The following is a 23935-nucleotide window of genomic DNA, read 5'->3' on the forward strand; positions in this document are numbered from 1 at the left end:
CAACTAGAATGGATCTATGCCTATTGACACTGACAGAGGTTCCCGCCCAAGTGCTTTAATTATTAACTATCCAGTTCATACCCACTGGGTATTAACTCTGAAACCTAATGATAGCACATTCAAATATCAAAGTTGTTAAATATTTTGCTGCTGATTGCTTTAGCAGATTCTGAGATTAAGAACAGTCTCTATCACCTCTTTTTCCCAGTTTGACTCATGAGCATGGGCTGAAAATCGACAGTGTGCTTTTCTGGTAACACTGTTAGCAGTGTGACTCACCAGCTAGGGTGCTCCCTTGTGGCTAGGCATGGCATGTCAGGGTCTCCTGCTTTGGCAGACCCTGCTGATGTCCACTGTGACCCGGCCCTCCGGCTGGGAAATCTATAATCCCACCTTCTCTGGGGTAAATTAGTAGTCCAACAAACAATTGTCTGCCAACCTCAAGTTGGGGCTTCAGCCCAACTCCAGACTCACTAGTCCTTACCCCTAATATCAGGGGGATTGTGCTCCACCTTCCTCAGTGGGCTGGTTGGGAGAGCCTTCGCTCTGTTCTGGGCTCCAGGGCCCCTTTAATGAGCAGCCAAGGATTGTCTACCTGGGCCAATTCCTACCTTGCCCTATTTTAGGCCTTTCCCCCAGCCTCTTCTCGGGCTCATTGTGTATCAGCATCTCTCTCTAGACCTCTTCTCCAGGCTCACTGCTGAGCTTCTTAGCACTGCCTGCCATCCAGCCAGTGCTCCTGTAGGAGAGTTCTCTCTACACCCCTGGCAGGGCAGTCTCTGATCCAGCAGGAATCTTCCTACTCCCTGCAGGCCTCTCTGCCAGCACAGAGAACCCTGGGTGGACTCTTTTTTTCCCCCCAGCTTTCATTTGGCTCCCTGTTGTAGGCCTACCTTCTTTGAGGGAGGCTCTGTCTGCTAGCAGCCCAACACAGCACCCTGGGTCCAGCCAGCCTTCTCTCCCTAAGGGCTTGGTTACACTTGCAAGTTACAATGCAATAAAGGAGCCCCGGGCGCCCTAGCTCATTCCGCGTCCACACTGGCAAGGCACGTAGAGCACTCCTGGTGATGCACCTCGGTGAGTGGAATAACATTTCATGCACCCCCGCTGGAGTGCCCCGGCGCCAGTGTGGACGCCCTGGTATGTTAGTGTGCCCTGATCGGCCTCCAGAAGTGTCCCACGATGCCTGTTCTAGCCACTCTGGTCATCACTTTGAACTCTACTGCCCTGCCCTCAGGTGACCAACCATCAGACCTGCCCTTTAAATTCTCTGGGAATTTTGAAAATCCCTTTCCTGTTTGCTCAGCCAGGCATGGAGTGCTCTCAACGAATCTTTCCAGATGACCATGCCTCCACGTGCCAGGCGAGCTACCGTATTGAGCAATGGCGAGGTGCTGGACCTCATCAGTGTTTGGGGGGAGGAAGCTGTCCAGTCCCAGCTGCGCTCCAGCCGCAGGAATTACGATACTTCCGGGCAGATATCAAGGGGCACGATGGAAAGGGGCCATAACCGGGCCACACTGCAGTGCAGGGTTAAAGTGAAGGAGCTGCGGAATCCCTATCACAAAGCACGCGAGGCAAACAGCCGCTCCGGTGCTGCCCCCACGACCTGCCGTTTCTACAAAGAACTGGACGCGATACTTGGGGTCGACCCCGCCTCCACTCCGAGGACCACCATGGACACTTCAGATCCCAGTGCAACAACGCAGGAGGAAGAGGAGGAGGAGGAGCAAAGCGGAAGTGAGGGGGCTGAGGCGGAGGAAGACACCCCGGACTCCCTAGATGCATGCAGCCAGGAGCTGTTCTCAAGCCAGGAGGAAGGTAGCCAGTCGCGGCGGCTGGTGCTTGGGGAAGGACACACACCAGAGGAGGTTCCCGGTAAGTGGCTTTTTTTTGGGAAGGAAGTTATTCGGTGCAGGCTGTTGGGATGAGGAGGGTTAGGGCTGCATGCCTGCCTAGATGCGGAATAGGGCGTTGATGTGCTCTCTCACATCGCGGTAATCGGCCTCAGTGATCTCTTCAAAGGTCTCAGCCAGAATGTGGGCAATGTGCTTGCGCAGGTTTCTCGGGAGAGCCACTGTGTTCCTTGTCCCAGTCAGGCTAATTTGTCCGCACCACTGTGCCGGGAGGGGCGGGGGGACCATTGCTGCACACGGGCAAGCTGCATATGGGCCAGGGCAGTATCCGCATTGCAGTAGGAGATCCTCCCTTGTTTCCCAGGTCACCCTCAGCAGCGAGGTATCTTCCAGGACGAACTCCTGTGGAAAATGTGGGGACAGTGTTCAGTATTGGGGCCCCCTGCCATTGTTGGCTCTCCCCAAGGCACAGAAGCCCAGAGGACAGTACAGCCGTGAAACAATCAGTCACGCTTGACCCTGTGCTTACTCACCATTTTGGGGCTCCCGTGGGTTATGTGCGCTCGCTTTGGGACGGGCAAATTATGCTATTGTGTAGACTGTGCTTGCCCTTACGTACGGGGGAATCATTGCTCTGTCTGGTGTGAACAATGCTGCCTCTGGTAAGTGTTGCATTTTGCCTTTACAGATGCAACGTTGAGATTTCAGCCATCCGTGTTATTACCGGCCAAAAGACTTCAAAGAATCAGAAAGAGGCCACGTAGAAGGAAGGAAGACGTTGCATGAAGTAATGCAGCATTCAAGTAATGAAAATCGAAAAGTGCAGGAGTGGCGGGAGAGTGCAAGGAAGATCCACCAGCAGAATGAGGAGCGCCGGCCCAAAAGCGCGGTGCTCCGGCAGCAAAGCACAGATTGGCTGATAAGCATCATGGAGCGCCAAGCGGACTCGATCCAGGCGCTCGTAGCCATGCAGGCGGAGCACTACCGCGCCCGCCTCCCCCCCACCCCCCGCAGCCCTTGTCCCAAAACTTTCCTTTGTGCCCCCATGTCGCCTCCAACCCACTTTCCCCAACATCTGGGTTCTTACTGCCACCAGCTGCCTCAACACCTGTAGCTTCACCACCCAGCCCTGAAAATTACGACCCTGACCCACTGCGCTCAACCCCCATCACCAGGCAGTAGAGCCATCCTGAAGTGCAGCACTCATTGCACGGCACTCCAGACAGGAAGGCTGAGTACGAGAACAGCAAATCTGTGATTGTACCGTTCCCCACCCCACCCCCTTGCCCTTTCTGTTTCCCAAGCAGTTGTGTTTCTTTCCAATAAATGGATTTTTTGGCTTCGAAAACATTCTTTATTATTACATAAAGTAAAAGATACCTTAGCCCTGGAAAGAAACAGGCACGGCAAATCAGCGTAGCAAACACAGATTCCTACTAACATTGGAACCACTGCACTTCACTCCCGTGCAGAGTACCAGACATTACTGGTGGTTTTCAGCCTCAAATTGCTCCCTCAAGGCATCCCTATTCCTTGCAGCCCCGCGCTGGGCCCCTCTAATATCCCTGCTCTCTGGCTGTTCAAATTCAGCCTCCAGGTGTTGAACCTCCGAGTTCCATGCCTGAGTGAATCCTTCATCCTTCCCTTCACAAATGTTATGGAGGGTACAGCACGCGGATATAACCGCGGGGATGCTGTCATCGGCCAGGTCCAGCTTCCCATACAGAGAGCGCCACCGGCCCTTTAAATGGCCAAAAGCACACTCCACAGTCATTCTGTACCGGCTCATCCTGTTGAACCGCTCCTTGCTGCTGTCAAGGCTCCTTGCTGCTGTCAAGGGTTTCATGAGCCACGGCATTAAAGGGTAAGTGGGGTCTCCAAGGGTCACAATGGGCATTTTGACTTCCCCTTTGGTGATCTTCTGGTCCGAGAAAAAAGTCCCGGCTTGCAGCTTCCTGAACAGGCCAGTGTTCTGAACGATGTGTGCGTCATGCACCTTTCCGGGCCAGCCTGCGTTAATGTTAATGAAACGCCCACAGTGATCCACCAGTGCCTGGAGAACCATAAAGAAATACCCCTTTGGATTAATGTACTCGGAGGCTAGGTGCGCTGGTGCCAGAATTGGAATATGAGTGCCATCTATCACCCCTCTGCAATCAGGGAAACCCATTTCATAGAATATCAGGGTTGGAAGGGACCTCAGGAGGTCATCTAGTCCAGCCCACTGCTCAAAGCAGGACCAATCCCCAACTAAATCATCCCAGCCAGGGCTTTGTCAAGCCTGACCTTAAAAACTTCTCAGGAAGGAGATTCCACCACCTCCCTAGGTAACGCATTCCAGTGTTTCACCACCCTCCTAGTGAAAGTTTTTCCTAATATCCAACCTAAACCTCCCCCACTGCAACTTGAGACCATTGCTCCTTGTTCTGTCATCTGCCACCACTGAGAACAGTCTAGATCCATCCTCTTTGGAACCCCCTTTCAGGTAGTTGAAAGCAGCTATCAAATCCCCCCTCATTCTTCTCTTCCGAAGACTAAACAATCCCAGTTCCCTCAGCCTCTCCTCATAAGTCATGTGTTCCAGTCCCCTAATCATTTTTGTTGCCCTCCGCTGGACTCTTTCCAATTTTTCTACATCCTTCTTGTAGTGTGGGGCCCAAAACTGGACACAGTTCTCCAGATGAGGCCTCACCAATGTGGAATAGAGGGGAATGATCACGTTCCTCGATCTGCTGGCAATGCCCCCACATATACATCCCAAAATGCCATTGGCCTTCTTGGCAACTAGGGCACACTGTTGACTCATATCCAGCTTCTCGTCCACTGTAACCCCTAGGTCCTTTTCTGCAGAACTGCTGCCGAGCCATTCGGTCCCTAGTCTGTAGCGGTGCATGGGATTCTTCCGTCCTAAGTGCAGGACTCTGCACTTGTCCTTGTTGAACCTCATCAGATTTCTTTTGGCCCAATCCTCCAATTTGTCTAGGTCCCTCTGTATCCTATCCCTGCCCTCCAGCGTATCTACCTCTCCTCCCAGTTTAGTGTCAAACAGTTCGTGCAAAGCCATCCACGATGTCATGCACGCTACCCAGAGTCACGGTTCTTCTGAGCAGGATGCGATTAATGGCCCTGCAAACTTGCATCAACCCGATTCCAATAGTCGACTTTCCCACTCCAAACTGGTTAGCGACCCATCGGTAGCTGTCCGGAGTTGCCAGCTTCCAGATCGCAATAGCCACCCACTTCTCCCCCGTCAAGGCAGCTCTCAATCTTGTGTCCTTGCACCGCAGGGTGGGGGCGAGCTCCTCACACAGTTCCATGAAAGTGGCTTTTCTCATCCGAAAGTTCTGCAGCCACTGCTCGTCATCCCAGACTTTGCATCATGATGTGATCCTACCACTCAGTGCTTGTTTCCCGAGCCCAAAAGCGGCATTCCATGGTGGTGAGCATGTCCCTGAATGCCACAAGCAAACTCGTGTTCTATGCATTACTCGAGTCGATATCATCGTCGGAGCCCTCACTGTCACTTTGGATCCTAAGGAATAACTCGACTGCCAAACGTGACGTACTGGCGAGACTCGTCAGCATACTCCCCAGCAGTTCGGGCTCCATTCCCGCAGTCCGAAAGGGAAGACAGAGCGCACAGTACAAAAACATTTAAAGATGGTGCCAAATGTGGACGGAAGCAGAGGGATTGCTGGGATGTGAACCGATGCATCACGGGGTGTTGGGACAGGACCCAGAATGCCCCGCACCTCCTGCCCCCTTCCCACAAGCCACAGCGGCAGAATGGGAAGAGGTGCTCTGTGGGATAGCTGCCCATAATGCACCGCTCCCAATGCCGCTGCAAACGTGGCCACGCCAGTGCGCTTGTCCCTGTCAGTGTGGACAGACTGCAGTGCTTTCCCTACTGCGCTCTCTGAAGGCGGGTTTAACTCAAAGTGCTCGACATCTGCAAGTGTAGCCATGCCCTAAGTGACAGCCCGCGGTGTGTATGCCCCTCAAAGACCTCATCTGGCATAGTCTGTGTATCTCTGAGCAGGGGAAAGAAATTTCAGGGACTGAAAAGGCATGAAGACCAAATACTCAGTAGTAATTCATTACACTTGTGTTACGAAGGGAGACTTAGCTAGACCGAGCATCCTCCTCTTCTGAGTAATAAATTCCAGAGAGGGTGAGAGATCTCTGAGGCATGTAAAAAGCTGAATAGAATGGAATGGATAAGGTGTTTGGGATAATAAATAATATACAAACACAAAGCGTATCAGAAGTTGAGGAGAAGCACCCAGAATTCAGAACAAGTTTTTCAAGCAGTGTTTGGACATGAAAAGTGGTTGCTTCCAGTGGGGAGCGAGGCACCACAAATTAACGATGGGGCGGGGCAAGGCAAGGCAAAGAGAGAAAAACCCAGAACACCAGCTAGAGGTTGGGATATCTATTTATTTGCAGAGGCTTTTTGCTGGTGCTCATCAGCATAGTATCTGACTCTTCACAGCCATCAGTCTTCTGAGCATGCCACCTGAGAGATTCAGAAGTATTATTGTCCCAATTTTATAGATAAGAAATGGATATGCAGAGATCACAGCCCAGTGTTTTCAAGAGTAGCTGCTAGGCCTCAATTTTGGTCTTGCCAACTTGAGCCACTTGGCTGGTTTTCAGAGCTGCTGAGCATGCACCCACAACTCTCAATGATTTTAACTGGGAGTAGAGGGTCTTCAGCATTGAAAACCAGGCCCCAAATGTGCATATAACATGCTCAAGGTAATGCACAAAATCTGTTGTAAAGCTACAGAGCCTAGATTTACCAGGTCCCAGTCTTGGCAGAAAATAACCCTTCTTCCAGCAAGGCATGCTTTCCACATTTGTAAGATTAGGTTTTAGCCCTCCATAGATACCTCCAAGTGTCAGCATGCTCACAACAGTTTGCTGAAGACTGGAGAGTTATTGCCTTTCAGGCTTCAGCTGCCCTAAAGCAATGTGATTTTTCTTCTCTGGAGGGAAAGGCTCTGAGGGAGTTCCCAAAAGCCCTGAGAGAGGACCTTCAAAGAAACTAAAATTGGGGTTCTGCTCTTTTTTTTCCCCCCCCACATGAGTTGCAAAGAAGGCCTGAAAGGTTTTTATTCTTATATCATGTCAGAGATCCTGGAAGCAAAACCTGAACGGAGAGGGGAAGTGACTTATTCAGACTGGTCAAAACTTCGACATCTGCTTAACTCAGATTCTTAAAAGAAACCGTGTCTGTTCGGGAGTCAGTTGCTCCTTCAAGGGCTGAGAAAACTCAGTGCATGTGTGAAGCACCAAAGAAGTGTTCCCACAAAGCCCAGAGACTTATTTTTCCAGAAATTCCAAAACAAGGAGGTTTTATTTCTTATAAAGCAGTAAAAAAACCAAACAAAGCACACCAATATTTTTCCCCTCTTTTTTACAATATCAACTCCTTCCCCAAAACAGGGACAGAGCAACACCACAACCAAGAGGCCACTGCTTGTAGGGCTCTGGGGACATTGTGCAGAATCTCATTAGGGCATGAACCTGTAATCCTGTCTCAAAAACTGTAGTTTTACCATCTGAACCATCACTGGTCCCATTTGATTAATCTGAAGCAATTAAAGAGCTTTGGCTAGGATCTGCTTAACTAGCATTAGATACACATCACCTCTCCATTAAAAATAGTACAGGAATTAAGTGAGTTTAATTCAACTGCACTTGGGAGCAATAAAACAAGGAGATAGATGCTCATGGCAGGTATTTGCAGCAGTATAGCACCTGGTTTTCCAACCCTTTGGGGGCCCAACTAATGCAACTTCTTTGGAGCCCCAAATCAGGAAGGTATTTAAGCACATGCTTCATTTCAAGCACTTGAAGTTCATTTGAAGTTAATGCAGACTACCCATGTACTTTAAGTTAAGCACCTGATTTAAGTGTTGTGCAGATCTGGATGGAGTCTAAGCCTAGCCCTGTCTCCACAGGGCAAAAATCAGTTGTTGAAATCTCATAAAATGATCTATAGTGAAGGAAAAAGTTAGAGGGACAGGGAAGAAAGAGCTGACTCCTAGCAAAAAAATGCGTTTCTTGGAGTTGGGTAATGCTTTAGTTTCCCAATGAAAGTCAATGAGTCATGACCCTTCCTTGTGAAGCCCAGGCAGGACCCCTCTTCCCCCTTCCTATATACATCTTAGCGCTGTCACTCATTGCCTTTTTATTAGGCTTTCTGCTTTTTTTTTTTAAACAGACCTGGATTACAACAATAGATTAAGTCTTTTAATAATTATACATGTGCCTGGATTAAAGAGCCTAAGAGCACAGATACCCAAACAAACACACCAAGCTATTCTACCCACACAGGATTTATATGGCAAATAGAACTGCCCCAACACTTCGCAAAGTAGGCTAATGGTGGCCTATGGCCCCAATTCAGCAAGGTACTAACATCCTTAAAGTCTGCCACGTACTTAAGTACTTTGCTAAATTAGGACCTAGCTAGGTAAATGGCACACCATGATCATGCTAAACAATAGCTCTTGCCTACTATCTTGAGCCTTATAAGCAAGGCGACTGGCAGGGAAAACTGGCACAGATGAGGGATTCTTGCTTAATCTCTTCCACAAAGGATGGGAATCCTCATTTTCAGTGGCTAGCCAGGTGGAACTTGGACACATGAACTTTCCCTTTAAGAGGCTCTTTGGGGGCAGGGCCCATCTTTTTGTTGTGTCTGCACTGTGCCTAGCTCCATAGGGTCCTGGTCCACTACTGGGCTGCTTAGGTGCCACCCTAATAATACTACTACCTCAGATAACTAGCAGCTCCCATCTAAGGGTCTCCAAATGCTTCACAAACTTTAAGTCTCAACATCTCTCAGAGGTGTGCAGGCATTATCCCTATTGCACAGATGGGTAACCGCAACAGCCAGCTTAAATATTTTGCCCAAGATTAGACAGGTCACCTACACCGCTGGGAATAGAATCCAGTGGCCAGGGCATAAACAACTTTTTTATTTTGAGGGGCATGAGCTAGAATTACATAATAAAATAGCTGTTGAATATCACTTTGGTGAGTACCCTGTACCACAGCTAAATTGGTCCACTTTTAATAAAGTGATAGAAACTAGTTTGGAAGAGTCTTTATTTATTGATGCAATCCCTATTTATTTATTTATTTTATTTTTTAAAACACACACACACCACCCAAACTGCCAGGGGTCTCTACTAGGAGTCTTCTGTTCTAACCACTAGAGTAGGAGCTAATTGATACACAAATTAAACAGAGCATCAAAAAAAAATCTCCTTGAAACTACCAGTGTTACACAGATATTTATTGCTTTGCAGTTTCAGCACTTTTATACAAATATTTGTATCTGGAGAGCAAATTCCTTCCTAGAAACTAAATGTTTAGGAAGGCAGAGAAAGATAATTATGAGCAAGTTACACACTTGTTTATAACCATGGTATTCCAGTTGTGAAATAGAAATTTGCAGTCACTCCAGGTGTAGCCCTGTAGACAAGTCATTTCAAGACTGAAGTGTTACAGTTGATAGCTGAACATCTGTACCGTGCCATGACACCAGGCTAAAAGGTTAGGTGCCTTCAAGTGGCTGAAGAGGGCAGATGACCTGTATATCTGCTTCACCTGATGTATTATGGCTTTGAGAATATTTGGCATTTATACGGTGCACACCTGTGAGATAAGCAGATGTGGAAAGTGAGACAGAGTGAAAGTAAACTTGCCACAGCCATGCAGCAGGTTAGCAGAAGCAGGATTAGAACTAGGCAGCTCTTTACTCTCAGTCCTGAGTTCAATCCATTAGATCATGCTGTTCTTCTCTTTTTCACATATATAGCTAATCAGTTACCAATATATAAAGCAAGTCCCAACCCATGCAGCTACACTGGATACAAGCACTACCAGAACCAAGGTCAGCCTGTCACCTCCCCTAATAATGCCCATTTTAGGTTTTAAATAAGTGGAACATTTCTCTCCATTTCTAAACTTCAAGTGATCTACCAAGTGGAAGGTACAATGATACAGCTGCACTTTGCTCTGAAGCAGTAAAAATCAGAAGCAATTGCTAAAGGAGCAGAAGCAGCTTTCGTTTCTTTCCTGAGGGAGAGCTCCGATCTTCTGAGAGGAAAGGAGGATGGATATGTTTTTACACAAACTGATCAAACTACTTTTCATTCTCAACGAATACAAGGCTGACAAAGTCTCACGTGTACTAATTTTCTTCAGCTAAGTCATCTTACTGTATGCTATGAAACTAGAAGCTAATAAAATAGCTATTTCTCCTTCCTTGACAGGCTTTCAGGTATGTCAGCTGAGAGCAAGAGCACTTATAATGACATCTAAAAGGGCTTGTAAACACCATGAGACAAGCCATCTCTGATATTCCCCCACTGAATTAGTCCTTTCTCCTCTGTCCCTAGGAAACAAACAAGAATCACCAAGACGCCTCTCTAGTGCAAAAAAGACAAATTTGCTTACTTGATTTTTCTTTTCCCAATGGGTTTCCCCTGCAAATTTTGGAGGTAGGATCAAACATGTCGGTTAGCAGAGATAGGGCTTGGCTGTGTCCCCTAGAATCACTGCCAGAGTGTATGTTTCACGCGCTGTAAAATACGCAGCGAACTAATGTCATGGACGTCTTGTAGTTGAGAACGCGTTCCCTTAACACTTCCCATGTTGTCTGCAGAGCATAAACCACCCAATGTTGGCCAAATTACATTAAAATCTGAGAAGGTTAAGAGAAGAAAACCTGTTGTCAGGTAAGGAAACGTCTCTCCGCCGTACTCATAGCTGGCTTTACCATTTCTTAGTACGAGATTTTAAATAGTGGTAAAATCCAAAGGATAGGCTAAGGGAAGCAGCAGAATTTGGGGTGTGGGTGGAGAGCATATTACTGCATGCAGTACCTGTCCAACAAAAGCAGCAGCAGTCACCAAAGTCTGTGCATTAATTGTGCAGTGGCCATATGGATAGAGGACCAGTTGGCTCCCTTGCCAATCTTTTCATAGTTGGCCTGAGATTTTCCTGCTCAGAATGCTGTTGGGGATCTGGTCTGATGGGCAATAATCGATTATAGAAAGAATGGGTGCTTAGATTGAAAAAAGTTCTTCACTGCGCAATTTCAGCAACAAGACAACTGATGACTTAAAGGCCTCTTTTCCCATGAGCACGATATGGCACAGGCAGCCGTGGACTTTCTGAAGACACCTGTTCATTCCAAGTAAGTTTCTAGAGTTTTCCTTGCAGCCAGCTGATGCTATTTTCCTCTTGAGGTACAGAGTTACGACAGAAGGGAACAAATGCAACCTTGTGACCTATGAAGAAGTGTTTACTTCAAGGATGGGTCTAATCTTAGGACCACTTTGTAGGCATGCAACACGCAGCACTGGCTTCATAGACAGAATGTCACACTGATGTAATGTTACTTTGATGGCAAGACAAAGAGTGGCTGAAGCAGTTTGGGTACCATTTTCATTACAGCATTGTAACGAACCATTCTGAACAGAGCACACACACACACACACACACACACACCCTCCCGCAAAGCCCACACTTACCCCCCTCTGGGATTTGACATTTTTGGTAACAAAAAGGAACATGAACCTCACTTTAAGTGAGTTTCCTTGAGTTTGGCAGTTTGAAGATTTCCCTGTAGGGCCTCTGTCCCTGCTTCCCTCTGCCTTCAAGTGTGGCACTCCAGACCCACATGCTTCCACACTGGAATTAATTGGACACACCTGATCTGACCTCGGAATGACTCAGTAATAATTACATAACACTTTCTGCAGAGCACCTGATAAAAGGATGATGGCTGCATAGGTCTTAGAACCTGCCACCTTTTTGCAGGCATCAAAATACCAAGTTAAGCCTCCGCAGTGCTACTTGGTGGATCTCTGAAGATTAAGCAGCTGTACTGCACCTCTCAAGAATCTTCTGATGCAAGATTAGTCAACAGCTCACCTGTAGGATAGTGACAGGAGGCAGGTTTACATCAGGCTCTACCTAGAACTCATCTGTCTGAGGTGAAGGCGTAGATGTCCGCAAACTGAATGAGTCTGTCTCTCAAGGGCTCTAGTCCGTGGGCAAGTGAAGCAGAGAGAGTCAGGTGGAATTTCTTCTGCTTGCTTGTGGAACTGGCTTTGCTTCTAGCCTTCTCTACAATAGCTGCCATCAAGCCCTAGAGATCTGGGAAGAACTGAAGCCTTGAAAAGTTTCGAGTATTTCCCTTTGGTAGGATGGTCTGAAGTCTCTTTTCTACTGACTACAGCAGGGAAATATTTCTTATTCCTGTTAGTCCTCCAGTGGTTTCCCAAAGAAAATTTTCCACCTGCACAATTTGAGAATGCTATGAGATGTTTGGCTTAGCCCCCCGCCCCCTTTCTCAGGAACGTAAGTTACCACAGCTCTCTCTTAGCTACTGCAGTGTATGCCAAGGACTCAGAGGCAAATCTCAAGGAGTCCAAGCATAAATTGAAGCTCACTTTGGTTGCTAAAGATACTTTGTGTAGCACTGATTTCAGGACTTTCATTCATTTGGGTTTATTTTTAGACAAAGTCACTCCATGGTAGGTTCGATCTTGGAAAGTAGGCAGAAAAGGTGATGGACACATCTTTTCTAACAAACTAGGAAATTTATCTCTGTGGGAAAATAAAACAAAACAAAAAACACTACAGTTCACTCCAGACAGGTCAAAGAGCAATCCCAACTAAGGATTCTGCCCAAAGATGGAGTTTAGAAAGTTTTGCCCCATTGCTCTGTAAGGAGTGGGTAGAAGATCCAACAGCAGCCCATGTCTCCGTCTGGTGCCCTATGCCTGTTGACTGTCTACACCTATCTCCAAAATTTGCACAAGGGAAACCCATGCCTAGAAATATTGAACATGGTCATGAAGAAGAATGCATTAGATACCCAGTAACAAATACTTGGCAGGAGATAACAATGAAAACCTTTAGTCAGCCACCAACAGAAAGGCTAATCAGTTTAGAACAGGAACAAACATTTTACACTTTCTATTAAAGTTGGTTCCATTTCTTTAGACCCATTTACTCTAATGCAAGGGCCACATTCAAGTGACAGCGGATACCATGGCAGGAAAACAGTGAAAACCGTTCTTGCCCTGTCCACAAAAAGAAGCAGAACCACAGCATCGTCACCTATATTTAAAACATCTGGGCCAAATATGCTAACATGCTCCTTAGTGGCTTCCATGCATAAATACAACTGTAACACTTCTAATCCTAGTGGGGTTAGGGCTCTGATTTAAAGATCACTTATTAAAAAAAAAAAGTAAAGTACTAATAATTATTTTTCCCCATTGTTTTGTGTTAGCAATAAAGAGATTACAGCATATTTGATAGTGTGAAAGCAGTTTGATTCAAGGACCTTTCACATAACAGCTGACATCAAATTATTCCACAGATTCTGTATTTTCTTAGTATTTTTAGAACCATTTCTAATATTTACCAAGGTTTCATGACTCTTCTTCAAAAGGCAGTTTAGAGGACTTTGTTTCGTGTAATAAAATTTGGCACATCAAAACACACACCCAGTGAATGAATCACTGTTATCCAACCATCTTAAAGAACAGTAAAAAAGACTAGACAGAATGCAAGCGTTATGTCCATCCCTTTCCCATGTACCCTAGATATTCTATCCATGGAATTCTTTGTTTCCCCATCTGCTCCTGCTGTTTGTTCTTCACCTGAAGTTATCTCATTTGTGACACCACAGTTAACTGCTGTGGTAAATGAATGGTAAGAGCAAACAGTATATGTATGAAAAAGACCCTTTTTTAGGGAAAAATCAAGGAGATAAATAATCAAAAAATATAAAAATTGTTTTTAAATACTGTTTTTCAAATATTAACATGAAGATTCAGATGTTGTAGAAGAATTCATTCCAGAAGATCACAGATTTTATTTAGGGCTTGTTGACATATAAAAGTTAATATAGAATAAGGAAGAGTGAATTTAAAGCATATTATCTGTTCCAGTTAGTACTTTAAGTTCAGAATAACTGTGTCCACACATGGAGTTAATTAGGAATAGCTATTCCCAAATGACTGCCCAAGTAGACAAGCCCTTGTATAGTAACTTTTATCCAAAGTGCTGCATACGGATAAAAGAAACACACAGGATCACTATTGACTTGTTTATGGCTGAGTGACAATACCTTACACTCACAAGAGACAACAATAAACAATTTTGCAGATGGGTTTTAAAAGTCACAGAATGTCAGAAAGAGGTGGAGGAGGGGAAGAAAGCACCAGATCTGGGGCTATAGAAAGAGGCGGCAATATTTAGAAACACCTGGAGATATGAAAGGGGCAATAAAAGGAAGAAGGACCAGATCAAGCACTGTAAGAAAGAATTTTTAAACTGACAACACTGATGGACAGCAAGACACTGAAATGAAACAAACAGCAACGTGAATGGTGAGAGAGCAAAAAGGTACATGTGTTGGGTGATTAGTCAACTGAGGTGGCGGACTAGAAGATTTTGGAAAAGCAGATCAATAGCTATGCAGAAATTAAGGCACTAAATCAGCAGCTCAAGGATCAGCATTTTTACTTTAATGTAAATAAGAAGCCTCCAGAGATTTGTTTTGAAGGTGATATCTGCAAGGTTTAACAAGAGAAAAGGGTGGGGAAAAGGTGTTAGTTGAAGATAACATCAAGACTCATAGAAGCAGCAGCAACCAGATTGATAGGAGTATCAACAAGAAAGAAAAGTAAGCAGTGGAGATGAAGAGAGAACATTCATCTTGGTCATATCTAATTTAAGGCGAGTGGTTTTAGTCCAAGTGGAAATGGAATCAAGCAAGGTAGAAAGAATTATGGGTATAGGAGAAAAAAGAAAAGGAAAGAACACAACTGAATGTTACCCTAAGATTGGGCCTGAGCAGAGATAATCACACCGAGTGAGTTGGAAGAAATAGATTATGGGACCAAGAACAGAGCCCTTTGGGCTGAGACAGGAGAAGAGGCAGAGAAATGGTTGTCCCAGGATACCCAAAAAAACAGAACGAGATAAGGAAAACACTGAAGTGCAGTCAGAAAAACAACTGAGGCAATGAAAAAAAATAAGTCAGTGACAGAAGATTATGAGAAGTCAAGAACAGAAGTAAAATCTTTGGCTGCAACCTCAAGCAACAATTTAATAACTCATATGAGAGCTCTCTTAATAAAGTGACCTGATAGAAAACCAAACTGGAAAGGTGGAGTGAATTAAGGGCAAATATGAAAATAAGATTTCTGCTCGAAGATTTTAGAAAGGACTGCAGGGAGAAAGAAGAATCAATAGAAGGCTTTTTAAGAATAGGGAAAATAGCTCAAAAGAGGGATGGACCGAGCCTGAGACCAGAGAAGCCTTTTCAGTGGCCAAAGTCTGAGATCAGGCAGTGGTTTGGTAACAAAGCTATGCTTAATTATAAAAAGTTATAGTAATTCACTTTTTTTCATAGCAAGTTTTCAGAATCTTATTGAATTTATATTTATTCCCCCTATAGTCTTCAGTGACAGTGATTAGATTCCATTTCATTTCCAGTCCTTATTGAAGACAGGATTTGAACTGGCAATTTGGAGACTTATCCCATCAGTCATCCAAACCCTAATAGGTGCTTTATTTGAAAGGTCTACAGAAGTTTCAAACAGCCCCCCAGACAAAAGGCTATTTTGAATGTCCAGAAACTGTATCAGATGTATTCCTAATGATAAACAATTTATACATCACTTTTAACAGCAAAGTTATACTTCTAAGGTTTTGTATAACCAGTAAATTGTAGGGCTGACTTTTTATTGCATTATGACTCAGGTTATAAAGCATTAAGAAGTTGTTCTCCCATCAGAATGCTGGACAGTCTTAATCCTCATTTTTAGCAGGGGAGCTGCTTTGCAGCATCAGGTAACTGAGATCAATACAGGAGTGAAATGTAATGGCCTAGGATATAGATTCTAAGGCCAGAAGGGACCATTGTGGTTATCTAGTCTGACCTCCTACAGAACACAGTCCAGAGAACAGCCCCAAAATAACAGCTAAAGATCTGCTCTAGAAATACATCTATTCTGGATTTTAAAATGTTTAATGATAGGGAATCTACCACAAACCTTGGTAACTTGTTCCAGTGATTAATTACTCTCACTGTTAAAAGTTTACACCTTATTTCCAATCTGAATTTGTCTAGGCTCAACTTCCAGCCATTGGATCATGCTGTACCTTTCTCTGATAAACTGAAGAGCCCATTATTAAGTATTTGTTACTCAGACTGGTTTCAGAGTAACAGCCGTGTTAGTCTGTATTCGCAAAAAGAAAAGGAGTACTTGTGGCACCTTAGAGACTAACCAATTTATTTGAGCATGAGCTTTCGTGAGCTACAGCTCACTTCATCGTATGCATCCGATGAAGCGAGCTGTAGCTCACGAAAGCTCATGCTCAAATAAATTGGTTAGTCTTTAAGGTGCCACAAGTACTCCTTTTCTTGTTACTCAGACTGTAATCAAGTCACTTCTTAACCTTCTCTGTGTTAAGCCAAACTCCAAGAGCTTGATCTATTTATCATAAGGCATGTTTTCTAATCTGTAATCATTCTTGTGGCTCTTTTCTGAATCCTCTCCAATTTATCAACATCCTTCTTGAATTGTTGGCACCGGAACTAGACACAGTATTGCAGCAGCAGTCGCACCAATGCCAAATACAGAGGTAAAAATAATCTCTACTCCTACTCAAGATACCCATTTATGCATCCCACGATTGTATTAGCTCTTTTGGCCAGAGTGTCACAGTGGGAGCTCACGTTCAGGTGATAATCCATCATGACCCCAAATCTTTTTCAAAGTCACTGCTTCCTGGGATAGTTGCCTCATCCTGTATGACCTACATTCTTTGTTCCTAGAAGTATACATTTTCGCTTAGCCATCTTAAAATGCTTGTTTGCTTGCACCCAGTTTACTAAGCGATCCAAATCACTCTGAATCAGTGACTGGTCCTCTTCATTACTTACCACTCTCCCAGTTTGTGAGTCATGTACCAAGAGGTCAGACTAGATGACCTAATGGTCCCTTCCAGCCTTAGGCTCTAGGAATTTACCAATAGCTGTTGGTCAACGGTTTATACAGTGCAGTGGTTTGAGGCTATTCTTCAGTGATTTAGATATGAGGAGGGGAACACTACTGAAATTAAACCACTGATTTGTTGGGGCTTAGCATTAATTTTTATGTTTCATAAAACATTAAGTACATCGCTGAAATTCAATTCAGCTGGAATTAGAGGGCGCATCATTCATACAGATATACTATCTGGAAAGAATCATTAAGATTTGTGTTCCCATCAGAACTGCTGGAGAGGCAGCATCTCACATTTCAATAGAGGGAACTTCAAAGGTGCTTCGATACAGTACAACTGTGCTAAGCACAAGTTATTATTTTTCAAATTTGACAAGAAAAGTACATAGTGTCACCATTTCACTGTTATACTATGTGGCCAATGGATGATAAGAAATACAAAAGACTGGAGTAGGATTTCTTGTTTCATACAAAAACTCCAAGTTATTGGACTGACTACTTTAACTGCTGGCTGGCAGTGCAGGGAGAAAGCATGGCAAGTGAGTAAGAGCACAAGCTATACCAATGGAGACAAGTTCAAATCCTGCCTTAAAGAGGGTTGTTTTTTTCCGAAGGGTGAGAGATCGTCAAATGCTTATTTAGACACATCAGATACACCCCAACATTGTCTTTGTTCAAGAGACAGGCTTTGACAACAGAAGGTGCAGCAGCTCAGGACTGGGGTGCATTTACAGAGCTGTGCCTGCCACAGCAGGAAACTAAAGGTTAACGCCATTGCTGTTGTCCCTCTTTTGCATAGGCTGTTAATTCCCTTACACACTAAGACAGAAGAATTATTCTTTGCCAGACTTTAAATTATTATTAAACTAATACTCCATAAGTTGCTGGTTTCATTTTAAACTAATTTCTCTCACAATTATGAGAGAGTATTTAGCATTGGTCACTCATTTTAGACTGTATGCTGAGTCGCAAGCTCTTTAAATGTGGGGTGACTATTTTGTCCCATAACCAAGCACACTGATTTCACCCCCAACCGTCTTAATTTAGCCTGTTAAGAAGCCTCCTGTCCTGCCTTGACGATTCTTCTCATTTCCTCATCTTGCAGAAGCAAACTCTTGCTGAACTTGCCTTCAACCCCTTGAATGGAAGAGGTCTAGCGAGGCTGATCTGGCAGCTGGCTCAAAATGCCGCAACCTCCAACAAACTTGCATCTATTTCCCCTATCCTGTTATGGTTGAAGGAAGGGAAACAGTTATGATACCACGGTACTTCACAACAATGCTAAGTAGCACAGAGCTGTAGCTGCAATTCATGCTATGTGTTAAATATACTAAGGCTCAGCCAAGTCAATGCGCTAAATGAACAAGCAAGACATTCTCTCCTCGGATAAATATCTGGTTTATATGACGCGTAAACACCTGCTGATAATCCACTTTGGGCCTCCGCTTTTTCCGTGGCTGGCCTTTTGCATTAGCACCCCCTGCACTAGTGCCCTCTGTCTGGGCCGTCCTGCTTGGCAGGTCAGCCTTATTCTTGACTGCCAGATGCAAGTTGTCATTTGTTGTCTTCTTTTCTCCAGCTCCACCCAAAAATGTCTGCATCCCACACTCATCCTCTGCTCTCCCGCGTCCTGACCCAGCTTTCCGTCCAAGGGTCTTTGATTCATTTGTCAGGGCTGGCTCCTCTGTTGCTGTCCTTGAGTCAGCTCCCTTCTTTATCAAGGACTCCTGCAGTTTGAGTCTGTCGAACAGCTACAAGGGAACATTCAGGTAAAACGATCACATTCATAAACAGAGGCTTCTCATTCTCCACTCCTAAATGAAGCACTGAGCACCTGGCCCAGAATCAGCAACCAGGACACATGATCATCAACCGATATTAGATTTTTCCCAGAGTTAAACCAAGAAGTAAGGTGAATGGGTGTCTCACGCATCCAGATCTGCTAGACAGACTATGCAAGAGTGCCTTTAGCATCTCATGACTAATAGGGAGTTTGGTTTTGCATGGGCGATACTGCCATGGAGACAGTATTCAACACTATGGCAGGGAAGACAGGAGTCAGTGTGTTGTTCAATGACCTCTAAACCACCCTCTACCCCAAAAACATAGTAAGATAGTGCTAAAAGAATCCTTATCCCCTCCACCTCAGCCAGGAGACAAACAGCTGTGATGTGGAGCCTCGATATGTCAGGACTTCATTCAGGGAGAACAGATCTGGGGTTCCTTTAATGAGACAATGGGGCACCAAGGAAGAGGGCGGTTTTGGGAGGTGAGAGGCCAAAACCAATAGTAACTATTCATAAAAATGCCTAGGATAGCAGAACTGATATATAAAAAAAGAGTTAATTAATCTGAAAGTGTAAAGGTGCTGAAGTTGGAAAAGAAATTATTATGCTAGCATTATGCATAAAGCTGACGTGAAATATACACTGGATTGCTTGGCATGTCCAATTTCCAGCCCCAGTATGAATGGGCTTAAAAGGAACACTGGCAACTTGAATGTTTTTTAACTGATAGATTAAAAATAAAAAAAAGGGGGGGGGGGGAGAGAGAAGAGGAAACGATTTTAATCTGGTTTCAGAGTAACAGCCGAGTTAGTCTGTATTCGCAAAAAAAAGGAGTACTTGTGGCACCTTAGAGACTAACCAATTTATTTGAGCATAAGCTTTCGTGAGCTACAGCTCACTTCATCGGATGCATCGGATGCATCCGATGCATCCGATGAAGTGAGCTGTAGCTCACGAAAGCTTATGCTCAAATAAATTGGTTAGTCTCTAAGGTGCCACAAGTACTCCTTTTCTTTTTATTTAAATCTGTTGTTTGGATAGAATGTCCCCAGTTTAAAAACAAATTCCTTATAATAAATTCGTTCAAGGATTTCTCAGCTCCCCTGCTGAGGTTTAGAAAGGTCTTTTGAGCAGGCCCAAAGCAACAACATGCATGTCCATCCCCCATCACCCCCTTCCTTGCTGTTCATGTGTATGCCTATTGCCTCTTCAGTTTCAGCTTTGCTGTAACTGGTAAATGCCCTCTTGCGGGGCTCGGGAAAACAGCAAGCATGTGAGCTCCAGAGCAGGACATGAGAGGGACAGCTTCATGGTATTGCAACAGACAGACATTCAAATGACTACCAAATGAACAGTGAAACTGACTATAGACAAAGCACTGTCAAATGCACAAAACAAACAAATAAAATGGGGGCGGGGGGAGGAGGGCAGAGTTTCTGCTCTGAACTCTCAGTTCTAGTAATCTTCTAGGGTTATCTGTAAAAGTAAATACTACAGTTTCAGATGGAAATGCTATCTTTTTAACTACTACAAAAATAAGGCACAAAGTCAGTTGATAAGCTATTAGAAAGCTATTTACCCTGGTAAGAGTCAGCTGAGGTTCACTGTAGAATGCTTTGCCCAGTACTGGCTTTCTGTAGGTCTCATCTACATCTGTCAAGGCCTAGAAGAAGACAAAGGAAAAGGTTCAAGATAAAGTTCTTAACACTCTGACCTTCAGAATAGCTTTGTATCATACCTTATAAAGCCATCAAAAAGTGTCCTGTCTCAAAGACAATCTAGCAACAAGCACTACACAGGAATGTGTTTCTTTATGTCCAAGACACTTAGTTATATTGATGTATAAAAACAAATGCATCCGATGAAGTGAGCTGTAGCTCACGAAAGCTTATGCTCAAATAAATTTGTTAGTCTCTAAGGTGCCACAAGTTCTCCTTTTCTTTTTGCAAAGCCCCTGTAGTGCCCAGCAGCTGCTTCTACATTACTCCCAAATCCTCCCCATCATCCTCACACACAAATACTTTTGTTTTCTATCCCAAGATAACACTGATTTTTTTCCAACACTCTCCCACCTTCAGGGCTCAAAACTCTTTGACAGCTGCCTTCCCTCTATCCAATCTCCCCTCTCAAAAATCTTCGGGCAATCTTGCCTTGCTCTGCTTTTGTAGCACTGAAACATGGTAGTCTGTCCCCTTTAAGGAAATGGGGCCTTGGGGTCAGCTCACTCTCCATCACCTGGTGTGGTCCTTTAAGATTTTGAGAGGTCTGATATAACAAAGTTGTAAGAGATATTAGTAGAGAGGAAGTGGTCATAGGAACAGGTAGTGTTTGGGAGGAAATCCCATTACTGTTTCTTTAAGGGCCTGGGAACAGGAGCCTTTCAGAATGGATAAATCAAAACTCCCCTTTCTCCCAGCCAATTGAGATGAGCTTTAGGAAGCAGACCAGCAGATTCATAGCAGGAGCAGGCCTGCTTGCTGAACTCTTTGGGGAAGAGGGCCCAGCTGAAGGAGAAGATGGCTAAGGCCCTACAGCTGGCCTAAGAGGCAAACATAGTTCCAAGGGGAGAACTGGGGACTCTTGCCTTAAGAAGAGACAGAGGGACTGCATGAAGCACTACCCCAGCTCCATGGAATATGTGGAAGAAGAATTTTGCATGTGGAAAAGACAGTAATTTAAGGAGTGACATCAAATGAAAGAAAAATCAGTCTCCTGGAGAAAAAAACAACAACGAAAGATTCAGAAGATCAAGGTAAGGAAAATGATCAGGGGGGCAAAATAAGCAAGAAAAATTGTTTTGAGGAAAGGCAGGGGAGTAGTTTCCAACACACATGCCTAGATCCTGCAGAGCAGATTTTAGAGATTTCTGCTATCCCTTATATTTTAGCTCTCTATGTTTGGTAACAGAAACTTGGGAAATTGTTAAATACATCCCAGCATTCAGTACAAGGGCAAAATGGGTTCATGATTAACAATACTACATTCCCACCTCCTCCAAGTTTGCCAGTTTAGTCCCTTTCCCAGGGGGTGTTTAGGTGTTTCCAGTGCAGAGGTTGTGAGTCAAGGAGTAGTACAATAATTACCATATTCCAGAATTTGTCAAACGCAACCAAAAACCCTGTGCAGACTCCACGCAGCCCCTTGAAAGTTCGGATGTGGACATTGACTTTTACACCATCTCTGACACAACGATGTAGCTCACCAAGAGGGCTGCCTTCGTGAACTAGAACAGATATGAAACACCATCAGTGAAGTATATATTTTATAAACAACAACAAAATACAGAGGGCTCACATCCCCCCAAGCCAGCACCCCCCGTCACCCCAGCCAGCACCCCCCAGTCCCCGCTCCCCCTCTCCCCACTGCTCCCCCTCCCCCCACAGCCAGCACCCCCATAACCCTTCCCCCCACAGCCAGCACCCCCCGCTACCCCCTCCCCCACTGCTCCCCCTCCCCACAGCCAGCACCCCCCAGCTTCCCCCACTGCTCCCCCTCCCCCCACAGCCAGCACCCCATTCCCCCACCTCCCCCCATAGCCAGCTCCCCCCCCCACTGCCAGCACCTCATTCCCCCACCTCCCCCCTGAGCCCGCACTCCCATAACCCTTCCCCCCACAGCCAGCACCCCCCCGCTACCCCCTCTCCCCACTACCCTATTCCCCCCTCCCCCCACAGCCAGCACCCCCTCCCCCCACAGCCAGCACCCCCATTCCCCACTCCTCCTCTCCCCACTGCTCCCCCTCCCCCCACAGCCAGCACCCCCATAACCCTTCCCCCCACAGCCAGCACCCCCCCGCTACCCCCTCCCCCCACTGCTCCCCACAGCCAGCACCCCCCGCTTCCCCCACTGCTCCCCCTCCCCCCCCCCTCAGCCAGCACCCTCCCACTACCCCCTCTCCCCACTACCCTATTCCCCCCTTCCCCCTACAGCCAGCACCCCCATAACCCTTCCCCCCACAGCCCGCACCCCCTCCCCCCACAGCCCGCACCCCCATAACCCTTCCCCCCACAGCCCGCACCCCCATTCCCCCACCTCTCCCCACAGCCAGCACCCCCCCGCTTCCCCTACTGCTCCCCCTCCCCCCCACAGCCCGCACCCCCCCGCTTCCCCTCCCGCTCCCCCCCACAGCCCGCACCCCATTCCCCCACAGCCCCCCCTTACGCGGCATCCTGGTGAGGACGTTGCGCGGGGCCCGGCGGCGCCCGGCCCGGCCGCGGGCCGCCGCCTCGCGCTCGGGGTCGCGGCTGACCATGAGGCCGCGGAGGCGCTGCAGCCGCTCGGGGTCGGCGGCGGGCGGGCGGCGGCGGGCGCTGCCCGGCGGGCGGCGGCGGGCGGCCGGGCGGCGCAGGCCCCGCTGGAAGCTCTCGTACTCGGCCAGGTTGTTGAAGCAGGGCGCGCCGGGGAAGGGCAGCGGCGTGCGGGCCGAGTACAGCGCCAGCAGCGGGTCGAAGCGGGCCGAGCTCACGTCCAGGCGGCTGGGGCTGGGAGACCGGCCGGGCTCGGGGCTGGGGCTGGGGCTGGAGCCCGAGCGCCGCCGCCGTGGCCGCGGCTCCCCGCCGGCCGCCTTCTCCATGCCCCGCTCGCCGCTGGGCCGGGCTCGCCGCCGGCCGCCTCTTGCCGCTCGGCCCGGCCGCCGCGAGGGGCCGCCCCCGAGCCCGGCACCGCCCCCAAGCTAAGCAGGCTCCGGCCCGCACCGCGCTGGGATGGGAGACGGAGCGCGGCCCGGCTGGGCCCGCGGAGCCTCTGTGGGGTGGGAGCAGGGGGCCCAGCTGCAGAGACAGCCGCTGGTTGGAAAGAGCGCCAGGGCCAGGGTGCCTTCAACGGTGTCCCTGCCCTGATCTCGGCCAGAGGCACACGTCCCCCGGGGGTCCGCGCAGGTCTTCTAGGGGGTACAGCTGCTCCTCTAGATATTTGCCTCGTTTTACAACAGGCTGCTCCGTAAACTAGGTCAATACGAACTAAAATTTGATACAGATGACTTGTTTCTACCGCTCTGTACACTGAACTGTATGGACAATATTTATAGCCCAATGACTGTATTTTATAATTTGATGGTGAAGATGAGAACGCCAGCGGTTGTTCAGGAACAGTGACGCTTTTGTATTTTTATGTCTGATTTTGTAAGCAAGTAGTTTTTAAATTAGGTGAAACTTGGGGGTGCGCAAGACAAATCAGAGTCCTGAAAGGGGACAGTAGTCTGGAAAGGCTGAGAGCCATTGCCCTGATGGTTTAAATA

At 46.6% G+C, this 23935-nt stretch overlaps 2 protein-coding genes across 2 annotated transcripts; one reads left to right on the forward strand and one right to left on the reverse strand.

Moving 5' to 3' along the window:
* The first annotated feature begins 1281 nt into the window (after positions 1–1281).
* Positions 1282–3154, forward strand: LOC141992716 (uncharacterized). Its single transcript, XM_074962049.1, has 2 exons — positions 1282–1878; positions 2545–3154. Exons 1-2 carry the CDS (start codon positions 1341–1343, stop codon positions 2640–2642), a joined length of 636 nt encoding a protein of 211 aa, XP_074818150.1. The 5' UTR covers positions 1282–1340; the 3' UTR covers positions 2643–3154.
* A 13138-nt stretch (positions 3155–16292) lies between these two features.
* Positions 16293–23272, reverse strand: LSM11 (LSM11, U7 small nuclear RNA associated). The gene is made up of 4 exons (XM_074960217.1): positions 22861–23272; positions 21783–21922; positions 20279–20362; positions 16293–18663 (listed from the first exon to the last, which is right to left on the reverse strand). Exons 1-4 carry the CDS (start codon positions 23270–23272, stop codon positions 18259–18261), a joined length of 1041 nt encoding a protein of 346 aa, XP_074816318.1. The 3' UTR covers positions 16293–18258.
* Positions 23273–23935: the final 663 nt, after the last annotated feature.

This window comes from Natator depressus, chromosome 8 (assembly GCF_965152275.1).
Source record: "Natator depressus isolate rNatDep1 chromosome 8, rNatDep2.hap1, whole genome shotgun sequence".
Lineage (NCBI taxonomy): Eukaryota > Metazoa > Chordata > Testudines > Cheloniidae > Natator > Natator depressus.

What these genes read in the sequence shown, in the direction of transcription:
- LOC141992716 (XM_074962049.1), top strand. Translation starts at nt 1,341, where the DNA reads ATGACCATGCCTCCACGTGCCAGGCGAGCTACCGTATTGAGCAATGGC. An exon ending in CACACCAGAGGAGGTTCCCG is followed by an intron (nt 1,879 to 2,544) that starts GTAAGTGGCTTT and finishes TTGCCTTTACAG; the next exon opens with ATGCAACGTTGAGATTTCAG.
- LSM11 (XM_074960217.1), bottom strand. Translation starts at nt 23,272, where the DNA reads ATGGAGAAGGCGGCCGGCGGGGAGCCGCGGCCACGGCGGCGGCGCTCG. An exon ending in TTGACAAATTCTGGAATATG is followed by an intron (nt 20,363 to 21,782) that starts GTAATTATTGTA and finishes GTCTTCTTCTAG; the next exon opens with GCCTTGACAGATGTAGATGA. An exon ending in CTCAGCTGACTCTTACCAGG is followed by an intron (nt 18,664 to 20,278) that starts GTAAATAGCTTT and finishes GTTCCCTTGTAG; the next exon opens with CTGTTCGACAGACTCAAACT.